Below are 24,040 nucleotides of genomic sequence, written 5' to 3'. Positions count from 1 at the left end.
CAGGTGGATGGGAGAGCTTAACGGAGGGAGGCCTAGGGGAAAAGGGATACATGCCTATGTATGGTTGAACCTCTTTGCCTTTCACCTGAAACTGTCACAACATTGCTCATCGGCTATACCCCAACACAAAGTGTTTTTGGTGTTAAAAATAAATAAATAAAAATTTTAAAAAATAAAGGCACACACTCTAGATGTGGTGGGAAGTTAAGCACATCCCACCTGCCCTGTTGTAAGGACCCCCACCAGGGCCGTCCCGGCTTCCCTCACCCTTGCTCATGTACTCCGTGACAATGTAGATGGGCTCTTCGGACACCACGGCATACAGCTGCACGAGTTTCTCATGCCTCAGCTTCTTCATGACCTGGGCCTCCTGCAGGAAGGCCTCCGGAGACATCGTACCAGGCTTCAGGGTTTTGATGGCCACCCTGGTGGTGCCGTTCCAGGTCCCTGTGTGGACAGGCATGCAGGTTGCCTCAGGGGTGGACCCCCATTCCCATCCCACAGGGATGCAGGATCTGCCTGTCTGGATACCAGTGTCAGCTCTGGGCTCCCAGGCCAGGTGACAAGCTCAGCCAAGGCCCAGCCCCTTTCTGAGCCTCAGTGTCACCATCTGCAAAATGGGCAGGACGCTCCTCACAGGGCATGCTCAAGAAACAGTAGCTGTTCTTAGGACGCTTTATGATGAGAAATGTCTCCAAAAGCAGCCCATTCGTCAATTCAACTGCCCTCCTCGGGGTGGTCATGTTCCTTCTGGGTAACACACCGAAAGGTGGCCTAGGTGTTCACAGATGGCGCGTGTGCGTGGTGGGGGCTGGGGGTGAGACAGCTGGCCTCAGAACAAGGCCACCAGAACAAGAACCTGTCTCAAGCCACACTCGCCAAAAAGTAATTAAAGCCTCACACGGAGTACAAAGACTCAGAGGTCAGACTAGCAGGAGTTTGGCTCCCACCTCTGCCCACTGTCAGCAGTGAGACCACAGGCGAGTCAGTGCCCCTCTAAACCTCGATTTTCTCATCTGGAAAATGGGGATGCTATAATATACACCTATGCGGCTGCTAGGGCTGCTAAGCCCACTGTGAGCACACAGTTAACAGCTGCAGCTGTCATTTTATTATTATATGGCTTTTCAAACTGTGATGGCTCAGGAAAAGCTATGTTTTAAACCAGTGTGTTTAATCCCAGTTTGGTCCCAGCCAGGCCTGAGGCTCCTTTGATGAGTGGCCTTAGGCCCATGCCTCACCATTTCTGGGTCTCCATCTGAGGGCTGGGGCTCAGGCCCATGTCTGCAGTCCGCCAGCACAGGCCCTCTGGAGATATGTACCAGGGTCTTCAGAAGTCTGCCTGGATCATCCAGAGAGGAACAAGAGCCTTCCCCCACTGACTTCACTGCACAGCCAAGCCAGGGATGAGCTTTGCAGCCACGAGAACGGCTGATGCTGTGGATTTCTTGGTGTTACTCAGGTCCTCTTTTTTTTTTTTAATATTTATTTATGCATTTAGCTGCGCTAGGTCTTAGTTGTGGCACACAGGATCTTTGATCTTTGTTGAAGCATGTGAACTCTTAGTTGTGGCTCGTGGGATCTAGTTCCCTGATTAGGGATTGAACCTGGGCCCCTGTGTTGGCAGCATGGAGTCTCAGCCACTGGACTGCCAGGGAAGTCCCATCAGGTCCTCTCTTTGTGCCTGTGCTTCGCATCCCCGCCCCCTCTCCCCAGCTCAAAGTCAGCAGCTCCCCTTTCCTGAGCTGGCCTGACCTCCAGCCTGCAGGCCTCTGTCCCTGCAGTAAGCCGCCCAGGAAGCCCCTCTGCTCTCCTCCATTATCTCTTCCTCTGAAGGGAAGGAAGTGGAGGCAGTGATACACCGGAGCTCAGATGGAACCACCTTGAAAACCACACATGGTCATCTCCCCACCGGACGTGCGGGTTCACAATGGCCAGGCTTCCCACACCACGACCTCCACGACCCATGTCTGCAGAAACCAGTCAGCAGAAGGGGGCCTGGGTTTTGTCAGGGGTGCATGGCATTTGTTCTCAAGGACGGTTTGGCCATTTCTCCAGAGTTAAACAGATCGTTAACAGGCCAGGAGTGCTCTAGACCCTGCACCTCCCGGAGCTCCATCTAGGAGTTGAGGTTTCTCTTCCCACGGCTAAAGTTAACATGGGGATGCACATGGGGCCGGCATTCTCTCAGTCCCCCAGCCCCATTTTACAGGTGGGAAGATCAAGGCTCAGAAGGAAGCCACCCAGCCCAGACCACAGGCCACATCACTGGGGAGTCACGATGCCCAGCCCCAAGCAGTTCTCGGAAAACAGGTACCATGGCAGACGGAGGTGTGGCTTGCTGGGGCCCTAGCTTGCCGCTGCCCACCAATGGAGGAGTTCCGTGTTGAGAGTAGGGCCCACAGTTCACAGAGGTGATGAGATCGTGGAAGCAAAGGTTGGGGAACTTGTGGGGCCTGGAGCAGCCACATGGGACAGACATCTGCCTGGTTCTCAAGTGGGGACAAGGCAGGGATGGGGGCGCCGGGGGCACGGCCTTACCCATCCACACCTCTCCGAAGCAGCCCTGGCCCAGCTTGACCTCCAGCCGCAGTGACTCCCGGGGGATCTCCCAGGCATCCTTGGCCAGACCTTGAGTCTGCGGCTTGGACGTGGGGCACACAGTGGTGAGGCGGTGGCAGAGGCCGTCAGCATGTTCTGAAGACAGAGACAGGGTGGTGGGGTTCAGGCCTGGCATCTGCGCAGGGTCGCTGTGTCCCACGGTGTGTGTGTGTGTGTGTGTAGACTCACACACTGTATGCACACAGGCTTCGGGGCCACACAGGACACCCTCGAGGCCAGGCGTCCATACCTGTGTGTATGCACTGCCCTCAACATGGGTCCACACTGCCTCAAGCATCTGCTCCCCAAGTCATTCATTCATTCATTCATCTGACTTTAAGGGGGTGCCAGGGAGTCACTGGAAGCCTGCCCTCATGGAGCTCCCAGTCCAGGGGGGTACCCAACTTTCCCATATCACCTCCCAGGACCACGAGTGTGACAGAGGAGAGTTGTACATGCAGTAGCAGGTGGGTTGGGTGGAATCCTGGAAGGCTTCCTGGAAGAGGTGGCACCTGGGCTTGTATCTGCAGGAAGGTGAGTGCTCAACTAGGGAACAGCCCTCTGGGCAGAGGGCACATTGCCTCATGCATGTGCAAAGGCCCTGAGGGAGGAACAAGCCAGTGGGTTGGAGAAGCCGAAAGGAGGCCAAGGGGGTTGGGGAGAGCTGCCAAGGAGTGAGTAGGGGAAGGAGGGCCCCAGGTAAGGCATGGAGGCCAATTGGGTTTAGACCACCCAAAACCTGAGGCCACATGGGTGTCTTTCTCCTAAAATTCCAAGGTAACCCCTGGAGCATTTTGATCTGGGGGAACTGGGTTCAGAATAAATGCAGTGGTTGCCAAAGGGATGGAGGTGGACAGTGGTAGATCCTTGAGGGAGCCAAGAGGCTCAGCTGACAGAGGAGAAGGAGCTGGTGCTCTCAGGAAAGGCCACACGTGAAAGGCCATGGCCACATGCCACAGACACCCAGGTGCCCACAGGACCTGTCCACCTGGGAGCACATAGGCCATGACCACTGGAGTCCCCCCAGGCAGCCCTGGACATCCAGACGGACTGGCCACAGCCTTGCACACACGGCCTAGCCCACGCCCACAACCTGCGTGTGTGAGCGCCCCGCCTGCCACTCGCTCTCCTCCTCCCTGCTGCGATCGATCTAGCCGCCCCCTTCTTGTCTCCCAGTAACCGGTTCTAACCGGTCCTAAGGCTGCAGGGACAAATGACACCAGTCTATGCCCCGCTCCTTCCCGGCTCACTTCTCCAGGCAGCCCCCTCCTCATCAGGCAGCTTCGGAGGAGGCGAAATAAGATTGGAGGGGTGGGAGGGGGTGGGGAGGGCAGAGGGAAACCAGGGAGGAGGGCATGGGAGGAGGGAAGTGGGAAAAGGGGCACGAGAGGAGGGGAGTGGAAGGAGGGAGAAAGGGGAAAGGAAGAAGGGGGAGGGGAACAGGAGCCTTCATCCTCAGGGTGACGGGAGTCTTGGGCCTGGTTGGCTCCAAAGCCCCCAGCTCAGGGTCTGCAATATGGATGGAAACCCCCACCTCCCACCCCCTCCCGGGGCCTACCCTCCCCTGCGGCCAGCCGGCCGGCACTCACTGGAGTAGTAGGCCACCAGCTGCTGCAGGCTGTTGAACTGGGTGCGGGAGGTGATGTAGAAGCCGCCGCTGTCCAGCTTGCGGATCTTGTAGTGCTTCACGTTGAGGCCCTTGGCATTGTCGAAGTCGGACACCGAGAGGCAGTAGGCGCCTGCAGGACAGGCCGGAGAGGGGCATGACCACCACCCCGCTCGCCCATGGCCGCAGCGCTGAGCACACCTCCCCGACACAGGACGGACAGCAGGCACGGACGGAGCCAGGTCTGGTCCAAGCTGTCTCTGAGCACCCAGCGCCCAGGCGGCCACTGGGGCAGTCAAGTGACAAAGGGCACCTGACTCAAGAATCTCTCATGCACCTTTGACCTGTGAAGCCCAGATATGATCCCCACTCTGTGACCTGAGCAAGTGACTTGCCCTCTTTGGGCCTCAGTTTCCTTCTCTGCACAAGTGGGCTACTCCCCAGGCAGCTGGGCAGATTCAGAGAGACCACATATAAGAAGGCTGGGTACACAATAGGCACTCAGTAAATGTTTGCAGGGAGCCTCACAGGTAGCTGTGTGTCCCTGGCCTAACTGCCTCTCCTCTCTGGGTCTGCCCACTGCACTGGGGTCCAGGCCCTGCTCCTCCCTGAAGACTCCAGGCTCAGGCAGGAGTCAGTGGTTGGCTAAGGCTGGGCTGCCCTGGGTTGCTGCTGCTGCTGCTAAGTCGCTTCAGTTGTGTCCAACTCTGTGCGACCCCATAGACGGCAGCCCACCAGGCTCCCTTGTCCCTGGGATTCTCCAGGCAAGAACACTGGAGTGGGTTGCCATTTCCTTCTCCAATGCATGAAAGTGAAAAGCGAAAGTGAAGTCACTCAGTCATGTCCGACTCTTCGCGACCCCATGGACTGTAGCCCACCAGGCTCCTCCATCCAGGGGATTTTCCAGGCAAGAGTACTGGAGTGGGGTGCCATTGCCTTCTCCACTGCCCTGGGCAGGAGACCACATACTGGGCGTGGCCTGAAAGTTGCCAAGGCTCAGCTGGGCCAGTCCGGGAGGCCCCCTCCCTGCTTCCCTGGAGCCTAGAAAAGCTTTGGACTCGAAAAGTTTCCTTCTGCCCAACAGGCCTGTTAACCTGAGCCTAAAAGATGCCTGGGGTGGCATCAGGGAAAAAGACTGAGCCCCAGAGGTGGGAGAGAAGGCTCCAGTGGCCAGGGAAAGCCCTTCTAAGGAAACAGCATACAGGCATCATTCTAGAAGCCCAAGCCCCCACAGCCCCCACAACCTCTGGACAATCCTTAGGTGGGGTTTACAATATCCAGTGTCAAAAAGGGAAAATGAGGCTCAGAGAGGGAAAGCAGCTAGCCTCAGTTCACCCACCCAGCAATTCAGACACACACAGAACCTGTGCCTGGGTCTCTAAAGCCTGCACTGGACAACCATGACTTTCTGCAGATGGCCCAGCCATGTGCATATGGAAGCCACAGCCCTAAATCTAAGGCCAAGCCCTGATCACGTGTGCACACACCACAAACATGCCCATGTCCGGTGGCCATATGCTCACACAGGCTCACGCTCTCCAGGCCCCCAGGCACAAGGACAAACCCATAACAATTCACTCCCACACAGCATCACACAGACAACTCTACCCCAGGTGCACACACTCACATGCCTGGACCCACACATGGCATGCACAGCCATAGGACCGCTCATAAATGCACACACATGACATGAACGCTCTTTCCCATCTCCCACTGAGCCCCAGGCCCACAGGAAGCAGGAGCTTTGTCACCATGGTGATGGAGTCTGCAACCCATTTGCAGAGGGGCTGGAGAGAAAGGAGGTGATCATTCTCTGGCAGAGGGGAAGGACAGGAGAGGAACAGAGGCCAGGACTATTGGGAGAAGGGCAAAGCTAGGTCCCAGTACCCAGTCCAGCCCCTGAGGCCCCTGGGGAAGGGGAAGAAGAGGGAGCCATTGAATCAGCACCCTCCCTGGGAACAGCCTTTGGTTCTTTGACCCTCAGGCCTCCTGACAATCTGTGTCCATTCCTTATCTGAGAAACCTTTTGCACCTTTTGCAGCATCTTTTGCTCACCCCAGATAATTTAGTGCTCTTCAAATGTACCTCCCTGCTGTTGATCCTGGCTTTTTCTCCAGCTGGAGGATTCTTCCCATCCCACTCCATATACCAAACTCCTATTCATTCCTCAATGCCCAGCTCAAATAACCCACAAAAGGTTCAATTCCCAGTAGAAGAACTCATACCTTTCGTGGTCTCGCTTTCTCGCACTAGGAAGGTCCCTCTTGGGTTCTCCGCATTGAGCAGTAACCGCTCTGACTCCCGTCTGGTGATCTTGCCAAAGTACCACCTGGGGTGGGAGGGAGGGGGATGGTGCTGGTGGTCTAGAATTCCACCCACCCACCATATCTCTTCCTGGGATGTGGCTGGGGCAGCCAGCCCCCCCACTCTAGCCCAGGAGAGAAGCTCTGAACCAGCAGCGATGATGGTGAGCAAGCAGGAGGCCAGAGTCAATACTCACTCTTCGGCCTGGATGGAGTCAGAGGGCGCCACGTAGTTGCTGGGGATGTAGCCCGTCTGTCCTGTGCTGAGTGAGTGGGCCAGCCACCAGTCTCCCTCTCTGAGCAGGGGGAGAGGGAGGGAGCAAAGGAGAAGGAAACCATCAGCAATGGGCCCCGGGGCGTGCAGTCTTCAGAGGTGCTGTGGTGGGGCCTCACGAGGCTGAGTGAGGTGCAGGGAACACAGAGATCAGGCCACTCGCCCCCTGCCAAATTGAGCTGGCCTGGGACTCCTCCCCTCCCTATCCCAGAAGCCTCCTGGCCAAAGCTGACTCAGACAATGAGGCCCAAATTCACAGGGGCAGAGTCCTGAGACGGGAAGCGATCGGGTGCCCTGCAGATACCCCAAACCCTCTCAAGATGCCAAGAGCCTGCCTTGCAATTTAGGGAGGGAGCTCCCTGTCTCTGGGGAGCAAGCAAGTTGTAACAGGAGAAGCTTCCTGCCCAAGATGGATGGCAAATCAGACCTTCAAAACCCCCCCAAGCCCTGAGATTTGGAAGCCCAAGCCTGGGAACTGGCAAGACCTGAGTGGAGGCAAAGGGTGGTCCTTTGGGGGCTTGGTGACAATCCAGGCACTCTCTGCAGAGCTGCCACTGCAGCTGGAGCAATGCTTGCCTTTGTCACAAATCACGGGTCACACCCACCAGGCTCCTTGACTAAAAACTACAGGCCTCCTCCTGCAGCCTACCCAGCTATGGGGAAACTGAGGCCAGAGGGGGCTGGGACTTGCCCAAAATCACACAGCGAGTCATGTCAGAGGGAGCTGAAGTGGCAGAGCCCCAGTGCCCAGGGCCCTTCTACACTGATTTCCCCATGAGGCAGGGAGTGTGATGGGGACAGGGTGATGGGGCAGGAGAAGGCCCCAGCAGGGTGGGTCCCCTGGGTCTGGGGGGCAGTGGGGAAGGGGCAGAAGTACCTTTGCAGCCATCTGAATGTGAACCAGGTCTGGCTGGAGCGGGGGTCCAGAGACACAGAGGAGGGAGGAGAAAGCGAGAGCCCAATAGAAAAGAAGAGGCAGAGATGGGGGTGGTGAGAGAGAGAGAGAGCGAGGGGGAGAGCGGAGGGCCAGGCGGTGCCAGGGGCGGGGGGAGCCAGGCGGCAGCCACAGGGGCCTTGCATCCAAAGCAATCAATGGAGGCAGGGAGAGGGTCGATGGGAAGGGAGGGGAGGCCGATGGGAAGGGCTGCCTGGGAAATAGGGCCCAGCCCCCTCCAATTCCCACTGCACAGATGGGAAGACTAGGGCTAGAGACGCAAGGGCCTCTGCTCAAGGTCACACGGCCGGGCCCAGGTTCCTAACTCCCAGATGAGGAGGAATCCTTCCCTGCAGGGAGCTGGCGAGCTTGATACCTTGCTGAGCTTCTCACCCCAAGGCTGCCTTTGACCTCATCACAACCCTGAGGAGACACACAGCCAAGGGATGTGCTCCCTGCTGCCCACGATCAGGATCCCAAGAGAAAAAGGCCCTTGCCCACTGCCACAGTCTGGACTTGAACCTGGATCCCTGGCTCCGGGTTCTTCTGAGTTGCCCCTGACTTGTGCGCTTCAGCCTGTTTTGAAGATGGAGAAGTTGAGGCCAGGAGAGAGTGGGGCTAAAGGAGCTCTCTGAGAAGAGACGAGTACAGGTGAGCATCCCAAAGTCAGCCAGGTGGGCCCCAGGCTCGACCAGAGAGTGTGAGTCCCTTCTGGATGGAGTGAGGTTGGTGCTGTGTGGGCTGACTCAGCAGTACAATCACTGCACACACGCACACTCAGGCCGGGGCACAGGCTCACATGGGAATCTTGGCAGGAGACGGAGGGCTCCAGAGTACGGTGGCGATGCCCACCTCAAGGAAAGAAGCCTGGAGGTGCCCAGGACTTCCATCTACCTCTCTGTGTACCCACAGTAGATGGGGGGATCCCACACTGTCTGTCCTATCTGACCCTCAAGACCACCCTGCAAAAAAGGCAGGCCTCAGCCCCTGGATGAAGAAAAGATGGCTCAGAGATGTCTAGGGACCAGCCCAAGGACACACAGCACCCAGGTTGGAATAACCCAGCACTTTCTTTGTAGAGTTGGTGAAAATGAGGCACAGAATGGGGTAGAGACTTCCCAAAAGCTAGCAGAGATTTTCCAGTCCAAAGCCTTCATTTCACCAAGGGGGAAAATAAGGCACAGAGAAGGGCGATGATTTGCCCAAAGACACACAGCAAATCAACAGCAGAGCAAGGGAGAGAACCAAGGCCCCTGTGGGCCCACAGCCAGTCTTGGCCAGCCCCCTTGACCCCTGTGCCCTCCCCAGGCCCCTCAGACTCAGAGACCCTCAGGGAAACCAGGGGAAGGTGGAGGAGGAGGCAGCAGGGCTGGGGGCAGGGGACTGAGTCAAGGTCTAGGTCAGAGACTACGAAATGGGGCAGATTGACAAAGCCAGAGTTTGCGAGCTGGCTGGCCTTGGGAAAGGCCCCAGCCACCTACTCACAGTGGAAGGCTGGCAGCAGCATGTGCCCAGAGGCTGGCCAAGCACAGCCCCAGAAGCCCCTGAAGTGGGGGTTCAGCTCTGCTGACATTACCCAGGCTGGGCCAGCTGAGCCTCCAGCTCCCCGATACCAGCCCATGTGTGAGTTTGGGCTCACAGTCCAATTTGGGGGTTTATTTCACAAGGACAAGGATGTAGGTATGCTGAAATCTCACTAAGGATCCAACGTCCAGCTTCAGCCTGGCCCCGGCTTGAGAGGTTTCGAAGAGCCTGAGCGCCAGAATCCAAGCATCCTGGCGCCAGCCCAGCTCAGCACTTGCAGGTATGACCTTGGCCCTACCTCGGTTTCCTCATCTGCAGGATGGGGATACTCATGCCTCCCTCTGAGGATGTGAAATCCCAGTACTATACCTGGCACACAGTAGGTGCTCAATGTGCATGAGCTGTTAGTCTCTTGATTTGGCTAAAAAAAGAAAAAGAATGAAATCCGCATCTCTATGGTACCCCTCCCCACTCTCCAACACGGTTTTAAAAACCTGCATGCAGCTCAGTTCCAGTCTCGGATAAGGATTTGCTGTGTGATTTAGGGCAAGTTCCCTACCTTCTCAGCACCTCTATAAAAAGGAGATGATAGTCACAAAATCTCCCTTGCAGGCAAAGTGTATAAATCAGTCAGCATCAAGCCATCAAGTTTGGGTAAGTGGATTACTGTGATTATCATCTGAGCCTCAGTGTGCCCACCTGTGAAATGGAAATATCAAGCCCCATCTTCCGCTGCCAATGGTCTGGGAGGTTCAAACCTGCCTCAGGTGGCTGTGAGCTGGCTCTGCTGAGGGCCAGGGACTGCCATCACAATGAGGGGCCCCATAGCTTCCCAGATCAGTCCAGTCTGGTGGGGACTCTGATCTGAGCTCAGAAGTGACAGTGGTGTTAACCTCACATGTTGAGCACATTTACTGCATCTCACACTTTTTCTGGGGCCTGGGTCCCAACAGATAGGCAGGAAGAAGGGAAGGAAGGGAATCACACATCCCTGCCTGACCCCTCACCTTCCATCATGTGGCCAGAAAAGAAAGTACTGGACCAGGAATCCCCACACTACGATTTTACACCCCAAGTGCTGTCACTAGCTGTGTGACTTCAGGCTACTGACCTCACCTCTCTGAGGCTCAGGATCCTCTTTTTAGAGCCTAATCCTTGTGGCTAATTCAGGCTGGCATGTGGATTGGGAGGGTGGCAGCTTTGGAACCTGGGGAACTAGGGCAGCTTGCATCCTTCTATTTAACTCTTTTGGGCTGTTGGAAGTGACCAGAGAAGCGATTTGGGGGTTGCAGGCGAGCCAGGGCAGCTGGGTACAGTTCAGACAGTCAAGTTTCCGAGCCCTGAGGCCTGGACCCCTGCTTGGTCCTTGGGGAGAGAGCAGGATGAGGTCGAAGCAGATCGTATGAGGAGGGCAGGAAGGGGTCCCTCGCCCCATGGCGGGGAGTGGAACCGAAGAGCCCAGGGCAAGGGGGCAGAGATCAGTGCCTGCTGGAGAAGCTGCTGGAATAACCCAGGTGGGAGGAAACGGCAGTTTGGGAAGCACCCCAGAGTCAGACCCGAGGAGCTCTGGCTCCTAGAGGGACTGAGACACCAGGACAGGGGTCAAGGCGGTCACTCCTCAGATGGGCTTCCTCCGACCCAAGGCCACACAGCACCCAGAGCTCTAGGTCCGGGACCACGTGGCAGGCAGCTGCTGTGAGAACTCCAGCCCGGCCAGCCCTGGCCCAGCCCCAACAGGCTCGGCCTTAAGCTCTCCCTCCCCGACTCCCAGCCCAGCCCCAGGCTAGACTCAGAAAATCCCTCACTCCTGCAGGGTGCGGGGCGGGTGCAGGGGGCTCACAATAATGGAGCTTAAGCGATAATGGTAGAAGGACATGCGGGGTGGTCCCGGGGTGAGGTATGAAACCTCACACGTGGGTGGACCATCTTCCACTAAGGGAAGCAGGACAGGTGTACTCCCCTGCCCCATGCCCGATCCTGTTACCCTCTTCCTCTAATGCCAGGTCCACCCAACTCCACCATCACCCGACTTCTAAGGCAGAGGAGCAGCTGAGTGCTGTGATATGAGGAAAGGCTCCAGATCCACTCCCACCTTCCAATTGGGGCGCCTCACTGCCCACCATGGGCTTCCCATGGACAGGTCTCCATCACTTCCGGCCCTCCTGGCAGCCCCCAGTCCATCCTGGAAGGCAGGAAGAAGGAAGGAAAGCGGCTGGCAAAGGATGAGTGAAAGAGCAAAATCAAAGTTTCCAGAACTCTCCTCTGGTCACACCTTTGCTCAAGCTGTGAGCCCCCTGAGAAGCCCTTCCCATCACTGCCAGTTGAGATCCCCCCAGCACTTCAAAGTCTCCTCCAGCCTGAGGCAGCATCCCCCCCAGCTCAGGCCCCTCCCTCCTCCCGGCTCCTCTGCACCTGCACAGAGCCCCCTCCTCCAAGGGCTCAGGGTCATGCCTACCCCCCCGCCCCCGCCCAGCTCTGCCACTACTAGCTGTGTGACCTTGAGAAAGTCATTTCACCCCGCTGGGCCTCAGTTTCCTCATCTGTAAAATGGAGCCAATAAACATTTCCACTTCCCAGGGCTATGGTGCCTTTTAAATAAAACAAGGCAGCTGAAAGCGCTCGGCATGAGCCCAGGCCCACAAGCAGGGCACAAGAAACGGTGCGCCAGTACCACCCGGGTACCCCCAGTGGGGTGAGCAACATGGGGTGAGAGGGGGCCCCAAAATGCGGCAGGTACAAGAGCAGCCCTCAACGAGCTCCCATTTTGGGGGTAGGCAGATGGAAACAGCTGGAACCATAGGAGAACTGGAGTGGCATTGGGACTCAGACAGCAGGGGTTTGGGGGAGCTGGGAAAGCCCCCTCCCCCTGGGAGAGCAGCTTAAAGAGAGAGAGCTGCTGCCCAAGTTCCAACCCTGGCTTTGCTACTCGGTAGCTGTGTGACCTTGGGCAAGGGCCTTTACGTCTCTGAGCCTCAGTTTCCTCATTCCACATGAGGAATCAATATGGCGATGGCCCCTCCCCCATCACTGCAGGCCTTGGGGATGGCGGCAGACTAAAGGACGTGGGTAGAAATGCCTACTCCTCTTTTCCCCTTTGCCTCACAAGGAAGGCACTTCTGAGCTGGATCTTGAGGGATGAATAGGAGTTTGCCAGACCGATGGGAGAAGGGGCCTTTCGGGCACAGGGAACAACATGCAGTAACGGCAGGCAGGCACGAACAAGCAAGAAATGCCTGGAGACGGTGGAGATGTCCAACCTCCTTAGCCAGGCCTTCGAGGATGCTCCGGGATCAACCCCACTCTACCTTCTAGAAGCTTCTCGCCCTTCCTTAGCCCTGAAGGCATCTAGCCCGCTCCAGCACTGCACCCTCCCAGGAGCTGCCCTTCTGTGAGGGGGGCTGCCATCTACCACCCCGCTCCAGCACCTCGGCTTCACTGTGCTTCCTTGGAGGTCCAGCTTGAGCCTCCCAGCTCCTGCTCACCACCAGAGCGGGGCACAAAGCGCAGCCCCCTAAAGCCCAAGCTGACCCCAGCCCTGCCCTCCGCCGGCCACAGGGCCCGGACTAGGGCCAGTCCCACTACACTCTGGCCCCAGGAGGACGTGGCCTTCTCCACCCAGGCCTCCCTGGGCCCAGCGCTGGCCCTGCATGCAGCTGGCACTCGGGGGGGCAGCTGAGCGAGCAGGAGGTGGATGGGGAGGAGCTGTGACGGGGAGTGACAGGGGTGAGGGGAGGACCCTCCCCATTCTCAGCCTGAGGGTGCAGGTCAGGATCTGGTCCAACTCCAGGGTGTGAGGACGGAAGCTGGGGAAGCCGGAGGGGGTGCAGGTGGAAGCGCATGCAGCCCCGCCCCCACCAGTGAAGCGCCCCCACCCAGCCCGCCGCCCCGGGAGCGTGTACACACCTGACATCCACCTTCCTCCTAGGGCCAGCGAAAGAGAAGCGGAGAGGGAGAGGCTGAGAGAAAGCTGGAGGGGGCAAGCACCGGCCAGGAGTGGGGAGGGGCGTCCCGAGGCTGGGGGGAGGGATGGGAGGTGGCAGAGAGGGGAGAGCAGGCGGCCAAGGGCAGGAAGGACCCGGTGTGGAGCTGTGCCCCGCCCTCTGTCGGCAGCCCCGCCCCCACTGTGACCACCCCCAGGCATGGCACCCGCAGCCTGCACTCCCCACCCCCTGGCTGAGGCCCCACCCCCTCATCAGCTCATCACTCACAGGGGCCCCAGAGTCTGGCAGGGCCCCCAGCACCCCCATTCATCAGCTTGGCCCTAGGATGCCCCATGCCAAGGCTGGAGTCCCTGGAAGGGGACATGGATGCCACCCTAGGGTGCCCTGCCCTCCACATCCTATGCCCCCATCCTCCTCATGCCCTATCTTGACCCCCTCTCACGTTGGGTCCCTAATATGGGTCCCCCAACCCTGCCAATGCAGGGCCCTCCCTCTACAGCTGAAGACTTGCTTTCCAGGCTGCCCCAGGTGCTCCAGCACCTCTGGGGGCACAGCCTCCAGCTACAAAGGCCCTGCTGTTTATAGTCCCGGGTCCGGGCCCAGTCCTGTGCTGACCACACGCCGCTCTGTGGGTGCTGGGATCTGGAGCACTGTGCTCTGCGGACCAGTTACCGAACCCAGATCCCTGTCCCTGGGGCCCTCCCGAAGCCCCACCCACCTCATCCGGGTGCCCGCCTCATCACCTTCACAGACCCCAGGATGCCCAGGACAGGTTCCTTGGACCTCGGCTGCCTTGACATCCAGCCCCGCCCGCTGCCCATCAAGCTGGCTCCGGGATGCTCAGAAGTGGCTCTGGTCCAAGACCGGATCGGGGTCCCAGGGGGCACTCACGTGTTGTTGACAATCTGAAGCCGCTCCCCTTTCTTGAAAGATAGGTCAGTCTCTGTCCGTGACTCATAGTCATAGAGGGCCACGAAGGTGGTCACTCCGCCTGCTCAGAAGACGGGCGTGTCAGAACAGCCAAGGCCCTGGCTGGCGGAGGAGAGCCCTGCCCCCTGGGGGTGGGGGTGTGTCCCCCACTGCCAGCCCAGAGGCCTGCTTTCATTCACAGACAGTGTGCCTCTATGCATGTCCCGTGTCTATGTGTCTGGCACACCTGTGAGGGCACATAGGAAGCACGTGGGTCTCTCACGGGCATCTGAGTGGGTTCAGGTGATGAGCCCAACGGGCTCTAGGTGACACTGGGTGTTGGCTTCTGTTTGGTATCTGTCTTCCCCCCAGAACCCGAAGTTCCCAGTAACAGGCATCTTTATTTTGTTCCTAGAGTCTGGCGCATAGCAGGTGTTCAAGAAACAACCATGGGGTGAATGAAGCAGTGAATGAGGGGAAACTGCTCCTGGGGAGGTGCTTCTGTTACTCTCTGTGACTCTGGGTGCTTCGGGCCGTCAGGGAAGATCCTGGCTGCAGGTGACTGTCCCTCCTGAAGTCCTCTCTGTGCCCCGTTTTAAGTCACAACCTCCACCCACACATCCCCCAACGCCCCTCCCTGTCCTCCGTGTTCTTTCAGAGCAGTTACCACCCACAAACACACCGCACACTTTCCACAACTCGCTCTTCGCATCTCCTCCCCAGGAGGGTTTTGTCTGTTTTACATGTTGCTTGTGTTCCTGACACCAGAAGGGACCTGGCACATAAGAGGGGCGCCACAACTGTCTCTTGAACGAATGAATGGCTGTGTTTGTGGGTCCGTCTGTCTCGCCTGGGTGTGTGTCTGTGTGTTCTCACTGCACGTTTGTGCATCTGCGAGTCCCTGGGTTCTAGCTGAGCATGTGTGCACTTCTGAAGGGCTCTGACTGCACATGTCTGTGTCTCCATCTGGGAGTAGTAGGCGTTTCTGCGTATGTGCATTTGTATTTGTGTGCATCTGCGTTGGGTGTGTGTCTGTGCCTGGAGGGTGCCCATTCCTGTGTCCCTGAGTGTGTCTCTGTGTCCCTGGTGTGTCTGTGTTTACGATGGCATCTTCAAGCCTAAGATGTGCACGTGTCCTATATGGGTGTCTCTGAATGAGTTGCCGACTGTGTGTGTGTGTCTGTCTGAAGGTGTCCCGGTAGAAATGCCCATTTTGTGTGAGGGTCTTACCTCTGCAGAACCACATCTACATCTGTTACTAAGCATCACTCGCCCAGGGCCGCTATACCCGCTCAGTACCAGCAGAGGGCGCAGGGGCGCACCTCGTAGGTCCAGGCCTCTGAAGACCGGAGCTCGCTCTCTCCCTCTAAAACCTGCCCCGCCCCTTTGGCCACTCACCGCCTCCAGTTCTGATCCACCTCCAGGCTAACCAGAGTAAAAAGCAAAGCCTCAGACCTTGTCCCCGGGTCTCCCCAAGAAGCCCCCGGCTCTCTGGGCCTCGGTTTCCAGCTGCAGCCCTTTCTCTCTAGGGCCCTTTATACTGTGCATCAGAATTCAGTCCTAAAGGCAATAGCGTGTGCACACTTTCCGGTTTATAAAGCCTCCAAAAAACTCCCAATAGCCCCTAAGACCAAGTGACCCCCAGACTCCTCCCCATCACTGAGAGAAAGAAACAGCAGCCCAGAAAGCGGGCATCGCTGCCCCCCAGGGCACACAGCCCAAGGGGCCAGGGCCACGCAGCACTCACACTCCCAGGCACACTGACCAGCCAGGGGCCCCGCTCTCTGCGGGGAGGTGACTGTGTCCGAGGAGTTGAAGCCTCCGAACAGCTTGGGCTCAGCGGCTGCAGGGGCGAAGGCCGTGTTGGGGCCGCGGTGGCCATCAGAGGAGGCTGGCTTGCTGGGGGTCTGTGAGGAGGGGAAGGCACCCCCACCGCCGCCGCCACCGCCACCGCCTCCGTGGGTGTTCTCGGCAGGCTCCAGGCTGCGGCGCCGCTGACTGGCATCCTTGGGCTTGCTCTTGTTGCTGCCCATGGTCCTGCAGACTAGAGAGGACCCTGCGGTGAAGGACTCTGGGAGCAGACAGGGCTACCTGGGCCCCTTAGCCTGCACTTCCACCCATTCTACAGATGGGAAAACTGAGGCCCAAAGAGATATCTTTGGGTAAGTTACCTTTCAGAACCTTAGTTACTCCATCTACAAAATGGGAATAGTGATGGCACTCATAAAGGGCTTCCTTGGTATAGGGTCAAGCACAGAAGATATGCCTCATAATCAGGGATGGACACTGTGTCCATCCCTCCTGGACAGGGACAGTATCTTAGGCATGTCTGTGTTCCAGGCACCCAGGAGAGGGCTGAGGGTTTGTTGAGTGAATACATGATGGCTGAAATTGTCACACACCAAGGAAAGAGGTGCTAAAAGTTGCAACCAGGGCAGGGATATAGCAGGCAGCTGGAAGGAGAGATGTCTGATAGCTCACTCCAGCCCCAGGGCCTTTGCACATGCTATTCCTGCCACCTGAATGCTCTTCTTTGACTATTTCAGCAGAGTAACTCATGTGTCGTTCAATTCTCAGCCCAAAGGCAGCATGTGGGGGGTGGGAGGGAAACGTTTAGGGGTGATGGATTATCTTGACTATGTGGATGGTTTAATGAGTGCACCCATGTGTCAAAATCTATCAGACTGCACACCTTAAACATGTGCAGTTTACTGTATGTCAATTATACTTCAATAATGCTCTTAAGGAAAAAAAAAAATTCACCTCCTTGGGATGTGCTCCCGAACTACTTTCATTGTCCCCTTTCTTTTGTGCCTCTTCTTGATAACATGAGGCTTCCCTGCTGGCTCAGACAATAAAGAGTCTGCCTAAAATGCAGGAGACCCAGGTTATGTCCTTGGGTTGGGAAGATCCCCTGGAGAAGGGAATGGCTACCCACTCTAGTATTCTTGCCTGGAAAATTCCATGGACAGAGGAGCCTGATGGGCTACAATCCATGGGGTCACGTGACCATGTGTGTGTGTGTGTGATTACATGATTATTTCTATGGGCTTTTGTCTGTCTAGACACACTGCTGCACTCCTAGTACCTAGAAGTGGCACATAGTAGGTGCTCAATAAACAGCTGAATGAATGAGTGAATGTGTGACTATTCAAGAGTTAGGAGATGTCTAAGCCAAGAATCTGGGTGGGCTAGAGACCAGGAAACACAAAGAAACTCAAGTTGCAAACTCCCCAGTGATGACCATCACCCCACCACCCCCTTTTGCTCCCTATGTCCCCATCCACAGGTGCTGACTCCCACCAAGCCTGGCCAGAGTCTCCCCACTACCATGGCCACCCCTCACAGCTCCCTCATTTGGCAGCCCCGATGGGTCATCGCCTCACCTGGTGGAAGGCAGGGACCTGGGAAGCAGCCTGAGGTCACAGCACGAACACCAGGTATGGAGTCAGGGGTCGTAGACTAGAGGCCCTGCTCCACCTCTGCCTGCTGTGTGACCCTAGGCAAGTCACTTCCCCTCTCTGGGCCTCAGTGTCCTCATCTGCAAAGTAGGGATAAAGCAGACTTCTCAGGACTGTTGAGGGGATATGATTAGAAAGAGAAATCAGGAACTCCCCTGGTGGTCAGTGGCTAAGACACTGCGCTCCCAATGCAGGGTGCCTGGGTTCGATCCCTGGTCAGGGATCTGACCCCAGGTTCAGATCCTACATGCCACAACTAAGAGTCCTCGTGCCACAACTAAGAACCAGCACAGCAAAATAAATAACGATTTTAGAAAGAGAAATTGCCAAGACTCTGACACTTGGGTCACGATTTATCTGGCTCTGACTCTGGCAGGCCCAGTGCTAAGTGCTTCCCAGACCTGAAATATCCTTCATTCTTCTCAAAGCAAGAGAGCGAGGCCGGGTATGACATGGTGGGCTCCAAAGCCAGACTCCCCACTCTTGGATCCCAGCTCTGCCCCTAACTGGCTGTGTGACCTCAGGCAAATGACTTGACTTCTCTGTGTGCCCTGTTTCTTCATCAGGAAATGACTGACAACTGAAGGCAAGGCAGAGTGCTGGGAATGCATTAGATCACCCTGCCACACCAGCTATCACTGACACTGATTCTGGACACACTGGTGGCGTGAGCTCCAATTACTCCCTCGGGGATGCAGCAGGTCCTGGAATCAGTCCAGGATTCCTCTGGGAACCCATGAATGGGGAGAAGTCCCCAAGACTGGCTGGGGCCTTGGGCAAGACTGTTTGCCCTGAGCACTAAGCCCAGCTGTGCGATGCCCCTCCCGAGGTGAACCTTAGCCAGTGCCTCTAACCCTCTGGGACTCAGGCTGCCTATCTACACAATAGGGGTGTGGCCTGCATGCTCCCTGGGGGCAAACCAGCTCAGAGAATGTGGGGCTGGGAAGGCCCTGGGGAGACCTGCTCAAAAGATCACCAGGGGAGCAACATGCCAATGGGCCTGGGAAAGCTGATTTCTATGGCAACTCAATCCCTTGAGGTCATGATGCCCAGCAGCACTCATATGGTTGCCGTCCTGTGGGACCTACTGACCCAGTTGCCTACAGCCCCCGGCTTGATGGAAGCTGAGCCCCAACCACCATACCTCCCACTCACCTGCTCCCCAGGACAGTATTCACAGCACCAACTGTGCAGCAAGCCCTCTGCCAGTCACCACAGGGGGACACAGAGATGGACTGGCCAGGTCCCGTCTCGGGGGGTGCATGGTCTAACAGTGGACTTGTCTGCAGGACTTTGAGAGGAAATAAAAATATAAAAGTAATTTTTTAATTTTAATGAAGAACTTTCTAAAAGCCGAAACTTTCTTTAGAAGGAACTAAATGATAAAGAGTGAGCTTGCTGTCACTAGAGGTAATCAAGGACAAGAAAAAGGGTCCTTTGACTGACGTGCCATGGAGGGCGAGGGACAGCCAGGGCTGCACCTCAGAGGCCCTTCCAGCACCAAGAGGATGCATGTGCCCTCTTGGGAAGGAGCAAGGAAAAAAGCTCCTGGCCTCTAAGTTCTTACACTGACCAAGAGGACCACTCCCCATTGGGGCATTCAGAAAAAGCATAAGAGGGCCTTCAAGACTCGACTAAGGTGGCCTGGGGCCTCTGACTGTAATGTTTGATGGTTGGCAGGGTTTGGGTTTTTGTTATACAAATGATTATACAAGTACCCTGTGTTTGCAGAGAGGTGGGCGGGTTGAGGTCAAGGGCTAGAACACTGGAGAAGACCATCTGTGAATTCCAGGCCCACAAGCCCAGTGTGGGACCCTGTGCCTCCGCTTCCTCCCCTGCCAACTGAGGATAACACCAGTCATGGGGCCACTGGGAGGATCCATGAGGAAGTACACAGAACATGCTGGGGACACTGTGGCCCACTGGCAATGTGCCGCCAGAGGACCGGCCCCTGGGCGTGGCGGTGGACTTCCTTCCAGGGTCATAGAAACATAAGGCCAAATCCAGGGACCCAGCTAGTGTGTTTGACTCCAAGCTCCCTGCAGGCAGGACCAGGTCAGATCCATCTCCGTATCCCCACTAGATGTTCTGAAATATTTGCGGAAGAGACAAAAGACTAAATGCAAAGACTAAACACTTGGCATCCTGCTTTGTTCCTGCAGTGCCACATTGTCGAGACCAAATATCTGAGACATTCAAACTCTCCTGGAGCCTGGACCTTGAACTGGCCCTGCTCTAAGCACTTGGCAAATATTGACTCATCAAATCTCCATGATAATCGGGAGGTAGACATTAATAGTGTCCCTATATTCTTGATGTGGAAGCGGAAGCACAGAAGGGTTGAGGCACCTGCCTGAGGTCACACAGCGAGGGTGAGAACGAAAAGAAGAGGGGACATGAAACCACATCGAGCAGGTAGGAATCAGGGGCTGCTCATGGGGTCCACCTCCTGCCTTCCGGACCTCTCCTCCACACGAACAGCCAGATAGATGCCCATGGCGGATGGGGCATGACTGGATAAGGCAGCCGAGCCCCGTTCCTCTAGAAAGACTAAGATTTCAAATTTTTTTAAAATATATTTTATTTATCTATTTGGCTGCATCGCAGCTCTCAGTCGTGGCACGTGGGATCTAGTTCCCTGACTAGGGATCGAACCCAGGTCCCCTGCATTGGGAGTGTAAAGTCTTAGCCACTGGACCACCAGGGAAGACCCAAGATTTCAAGCTCTGACACAGCAGAGTGTGCTAGAAGGACAGCACATTTAGGGAGGGGTCCAGTCCCTGCTGGGCTGTGTCACCTTGGGACCGACCACCCTTCTGGACCATGGTCTCCTTTCTTGAGGCAGGACACTGTCTCAGGGCCCAAACGCTAAGTCACCATGAGCTGCCCATTTGAGAAGGGCCAGCTCCACACATCTCTTCCGCCACTTGCTCACTCCCAGGCAGAGATAGATCCCTGGGGTTCAAGAGGAAGTGGGGAGAGCTCCATACTGAGGATGTGTGAGGCTCCCAGAAGAAGGCGGTCCCTATCCTCTGGGGACCTGCTCCTGACCACAAGCTCAGGACAGAGGACCTGCGCTATCAATAACCGTGACAAGCCCCAGGATGCCTACGGCAGTGGTCCCCAAACACTGTCCAGGGGACAGTTTCATGGAAGACAACTTTTCCATGGACTGCGGTGGGGGGTTGAGGATGGTTTCGGGATGATTCAAGCCCATTACATTTACTGTGCACTTTATTTCTAATATTATTACATTATCTTCATCTCAGATCATCAGGTATTAGATCCGGGAGGTTGGGGACCCCTGCCCTACGGCACTTCCCCATCAGTGTCCCCAGGGCTTCATGCTCAGTGGGCCCCGAACTGACTTAGCATCCTCTTTTAAGACTGCCCGGCATACCATGTTTCCTTCTCAGGGCTGGTTCACACAGCCTTCCTTCCCATCTTCCTCACACACATCCCTCCCCTCACCCTGTCTCCACTCCCTCGAGGCCAGGCCCTTGTCATCCTGACCTGGGTCAGAAGCGGGGACCCCTCCTCCAAAAGCCAGCGGCATCTCTGTAATCCACACAAACAAATGGGGCTTTTGTTCAACACTGTCCACAGAAAACCGGACACGACCTAAGTGTTTATCAGAAGGGGACTGGATAAATAAGGGACGGTCCATTCACCGAGTGTGCAGCTGTGCAGCTAAATAAACAGAATTTCTGAGTGCTCTGTGTGGCCTGGGAAGATGCTCACGATACACACTATCAAGTGAAAAGAGGAAGATGGCAGTGTAGCAGGTCCTCTGAGCCATTAGGGGCCTCAGTTTCCTCATCTGGAAAATGGGGACAATAGTGCTACCTAGGTCAGAGGGTTGGTGGAAGGATTAAAGACACAATGCAGGCAAGGGCTTAGTGGGGTGCCTGGCATGTAGTACACAGAAACTCCAATTCTTTCTGTAAAGAAAATTCCCATGTGAATGTGTATGTGCGGACACACACACACGTGCTATAGAGGTTTAGAGAAAGTTCTGGAAGAAGTCCAAGTTCTTCACACAATTTCATCCAAAGGGTGTGAAAAAGGGAAAGGAAAATCCCTTCTTTATGTTAAGTGTTGTATCACTTGGGCTTCCCTGGTGGCTCAGTCAGTAAAGAATCTGCCTGCAATGCAGGAGACCTGGGTTCAATCTCTGGATTGGGAATACCCCCGGGAGAAGCGAATGGCAACCCGCTCCAGTATTCTTGCCTGGCGCATCCCATGGGCAGAGGAGCCTGGCGGGCTACAGTCCATGGGGTCGCAAAGAGTCAGACATGACATTTAGAAATTACTCCCTCATCATTTTTTTTTTTTTCAATGAGACTTAAAGAAACATATAAGCGTTTCCCATCATCCTCTCTGGATGAGGCCTAAACCCTTCACCTGAGTCCACGCGGCCCCTTGAAGCGGGGCTGCGGCCCTGCCCCCCAGCCCCCGGCAGGAGGGCACCACACTCTCTCACCTCCGGGCCCCTCTGCCACGTATAGAGACACAACATCCAGAAGAGTCCAAAATAGACTGTAATTCAGTCAGGGCATACCCACTCCTTCCTTCCTGACTGAAGAATGTCACCTCCACCTCCTCCAAGGGTGGAAGGAAGGCCAAAAGCTTAGGAATTGAGAGTGAGGACTCCAGTCAGACCTGGATTCAAATCCCAATGGGGCCAGCTCCACTACCTACTAGCTAAATCTTCTCGGGCAAGTCACTTCACCTCTCAGTTTCCTCATCTTTAAAAGGGGGGTAGGACTTCCCTGGTGCTCCAGTGCTTAAGAATCCACCTTCCAATGCAGGGGACGTGGGTTCGATCCCTGGTCCACGAACTAAAATCCCACATGTCATGGGGCAACTAAGCCCACGCTCCACAATGGCTGAGCCCACACGCCACAACTAAAAAGAGGCCCGTGCACCGCAACTCAGACCCAACACAGCAAAAATAAAATAAATAGATAAGTATCTTTTTTAAAAATCAAATGGGGATAGTAATAAACTTAACATCTGAAATTAAGTGAGAGAGTCCATGTGCCAGGCAGAGAATAAGTGCTCAATAAGTCGCTTAGTCGTGTCCGACTCTCTGCAACCCCATGAACTGTAGCCCACCAAGGATCTGTCCATGGAATTCTGCAGGCCAGAATACTGGAGTGGGTGGCCGTTTCCTTCTCCAGGGGAAGCTTCCCAACCCAGGGATCGAACCCAGGTCTCTCGCATTACAGGCAGATTCTTTACGATCTGAGCCACCAGGGCAGCACGATGAGTCTGGATATAAATACTTTTTAGAAAATAAAATAAAATGGGGGTGGTAATAAACTTAATATCTGAGAATTAAGTGAGAGAATCCACGTGCCAGGCAGGGAATAATTGCTCAATAAACAGCACTCACTGTCATTTGCTGTTATTACCGTTACGGGCGACGACGGGAGCAGAGCAAGACAGAGCAAGAGGGGATGGCAGGGCCCCGAATGCCGAGCGCAGAACTGAGAACTCTGCTTGCAGTCCACACTCGATGGTCCACGCAGCACAGTGAAGGGGGGACTACAACTACACCCTCTTTACAGATGGGCTCAAAGTTCAGAGAAGCCGGAACTTTGCCTGGGGCCACACAGCAAGCGAGTGCAGCCGAGTTGGGATGCTCAGGTTCAGGGCGGTGCAGTCAGAAGGTACCTCTGGGGCCCCACTGATGCTCTGACTACCCCAGGCGCTCCCACCACTCCACCAACTCCACCTCCTTAACACAGAGGCAACTCGGGTCAGAGGTCAGCCTCTGACATCACCCTCCATATCTCTGGATCCTCCAGGGAAGAAGAAGCATTATGGAAGGCCTGGAGCCAGAATGCCAGATTCAGAAGCCGATTTGATACTTTCTAGTCCCACAGCCGTCAGGGGCCTCAGTTTACTCCTTATCAAAAAAGGGAATCTATAACGGCACCTACGTGATTAAGCTTGCAAGGAAAACATGAGGTAATACTCATCCAGTGCCTGGAACACAGGAAGTACTTCCTGAATACTTGCTGTTATTATCATTACTGTGGAAGATTTCTTTTCATATCCTTGCTCTCTTTTCTAACCACTCTTATAACTAGGCAACAGCTTCCAAAATTCCTACTATGTGCCAAGCCCTGTGCATGACCCTGGACAGAGTATCTGGGAGAACTGATTGGAGCCAAGGCTTACAGAAGCCACTTCATAGGGAAAGAGTCCAGAAAAGACAAGCATGTCTACTAGTTAACTTAGGTCTAAGATGCTTGCCAGTGCAATCAGCTAAGAAAAAGAAATGGAAGGAATAAAGAGAATTGGAAAACAGAAGATGAGTATCATCATTTGCAGATGTTATCAACGTATATCTGAGAAATCCAAGAGAATCTGCTATAAAACTATTGAAGAAAAAGTAAATTAAGTAAAATGGAAGGAAATTAAATGTAAATATCCAAAAGTCAATGACGTAGCTACACATCAACAGCAATCAGGAGAT

The 24,040-nt window shown here is 55.6% G+C and overlaps 1 protein-coding gene and 1 non-coding gene across 6 annotated transcripts in view; both read right to left on the bottom strand.

Annotated features, from left to right (window-relative positions):
• Positions 1-24,040, bottom strand: part of SRC (SRC proto-oncogene, non-receptor tyrosine kinase) — a 55,443-nt gene that overhangs the window by 4,980 nt on the left and 26,423 nt on the right. For 2 of the 5 annotated variants that reach the window (XM_043479187.1, XM_043479190.1), the window contains 8 exons: positions 17,479-17,633; positions 15,858-16,136; positions 14,075-14,174; positions 6,708-6,806; positions 6,433-6,536; positions 4,191-4,340; positions 2,542-2,697; positions 268-447 (listed from right to left, as the gene is read on the bottom strand). In XM_043479187.1, coding sequence (XP_043335122.1) covers positions 268-447; positions 2,542-2,697; positions 4,191-4,340; positions 6,433-6,536; positions 6,708-6,806; positions 14,075-14,174; positions 15,858-16,125 — 1,057 coding nt within the window. In that variant the 5' untranslated portion in view covers positions 16,126-16,136; positions 17,479-17,633. Of the gene's footprint in view, positions 1-267; positions 448-2,541; positions 2,698-4,190; positions 4,341-6,432; positions 6,537-6,707; positions 6,807-14,074; positions 14,175-15,857; positions 16,137-17,478; positions 17,634-18,708; positions 18,845-24,040 lie in introns of all 5 variants that reach the window. The other 3 variants (XM_043479191.1, XM_043479189.1, XM_043479188.1) reach the window with 2 other exon arrangements.
• Positions 20,188-20,260, bottom strand: TRNAG-CCC. The gene has a single exon. It is a non-coding gene; the product is annotated as a tRNA-Gly (tRNA).

The sequence above is a fragment of the Cervus canadensis genome, chromosome 10 (genome assembly GCF_019320065.1).
Source record: "Cervus canadensis isolate Bull #8, Minnesota chromosome 10, ASM1932006v1, whole genome shotgun sequence".
Lineage (NCBI taxonomy): Eukaryota > Metazoa > Chordata > Mammalia > Artiodactyla > Cervidae > Cervus > Cervus canadensis.
The sequence above is the reverse complement of the archived record's forward strand: the minus strand, read 5'-3'. Positions and strand labels throughout refer to the sequence as shown.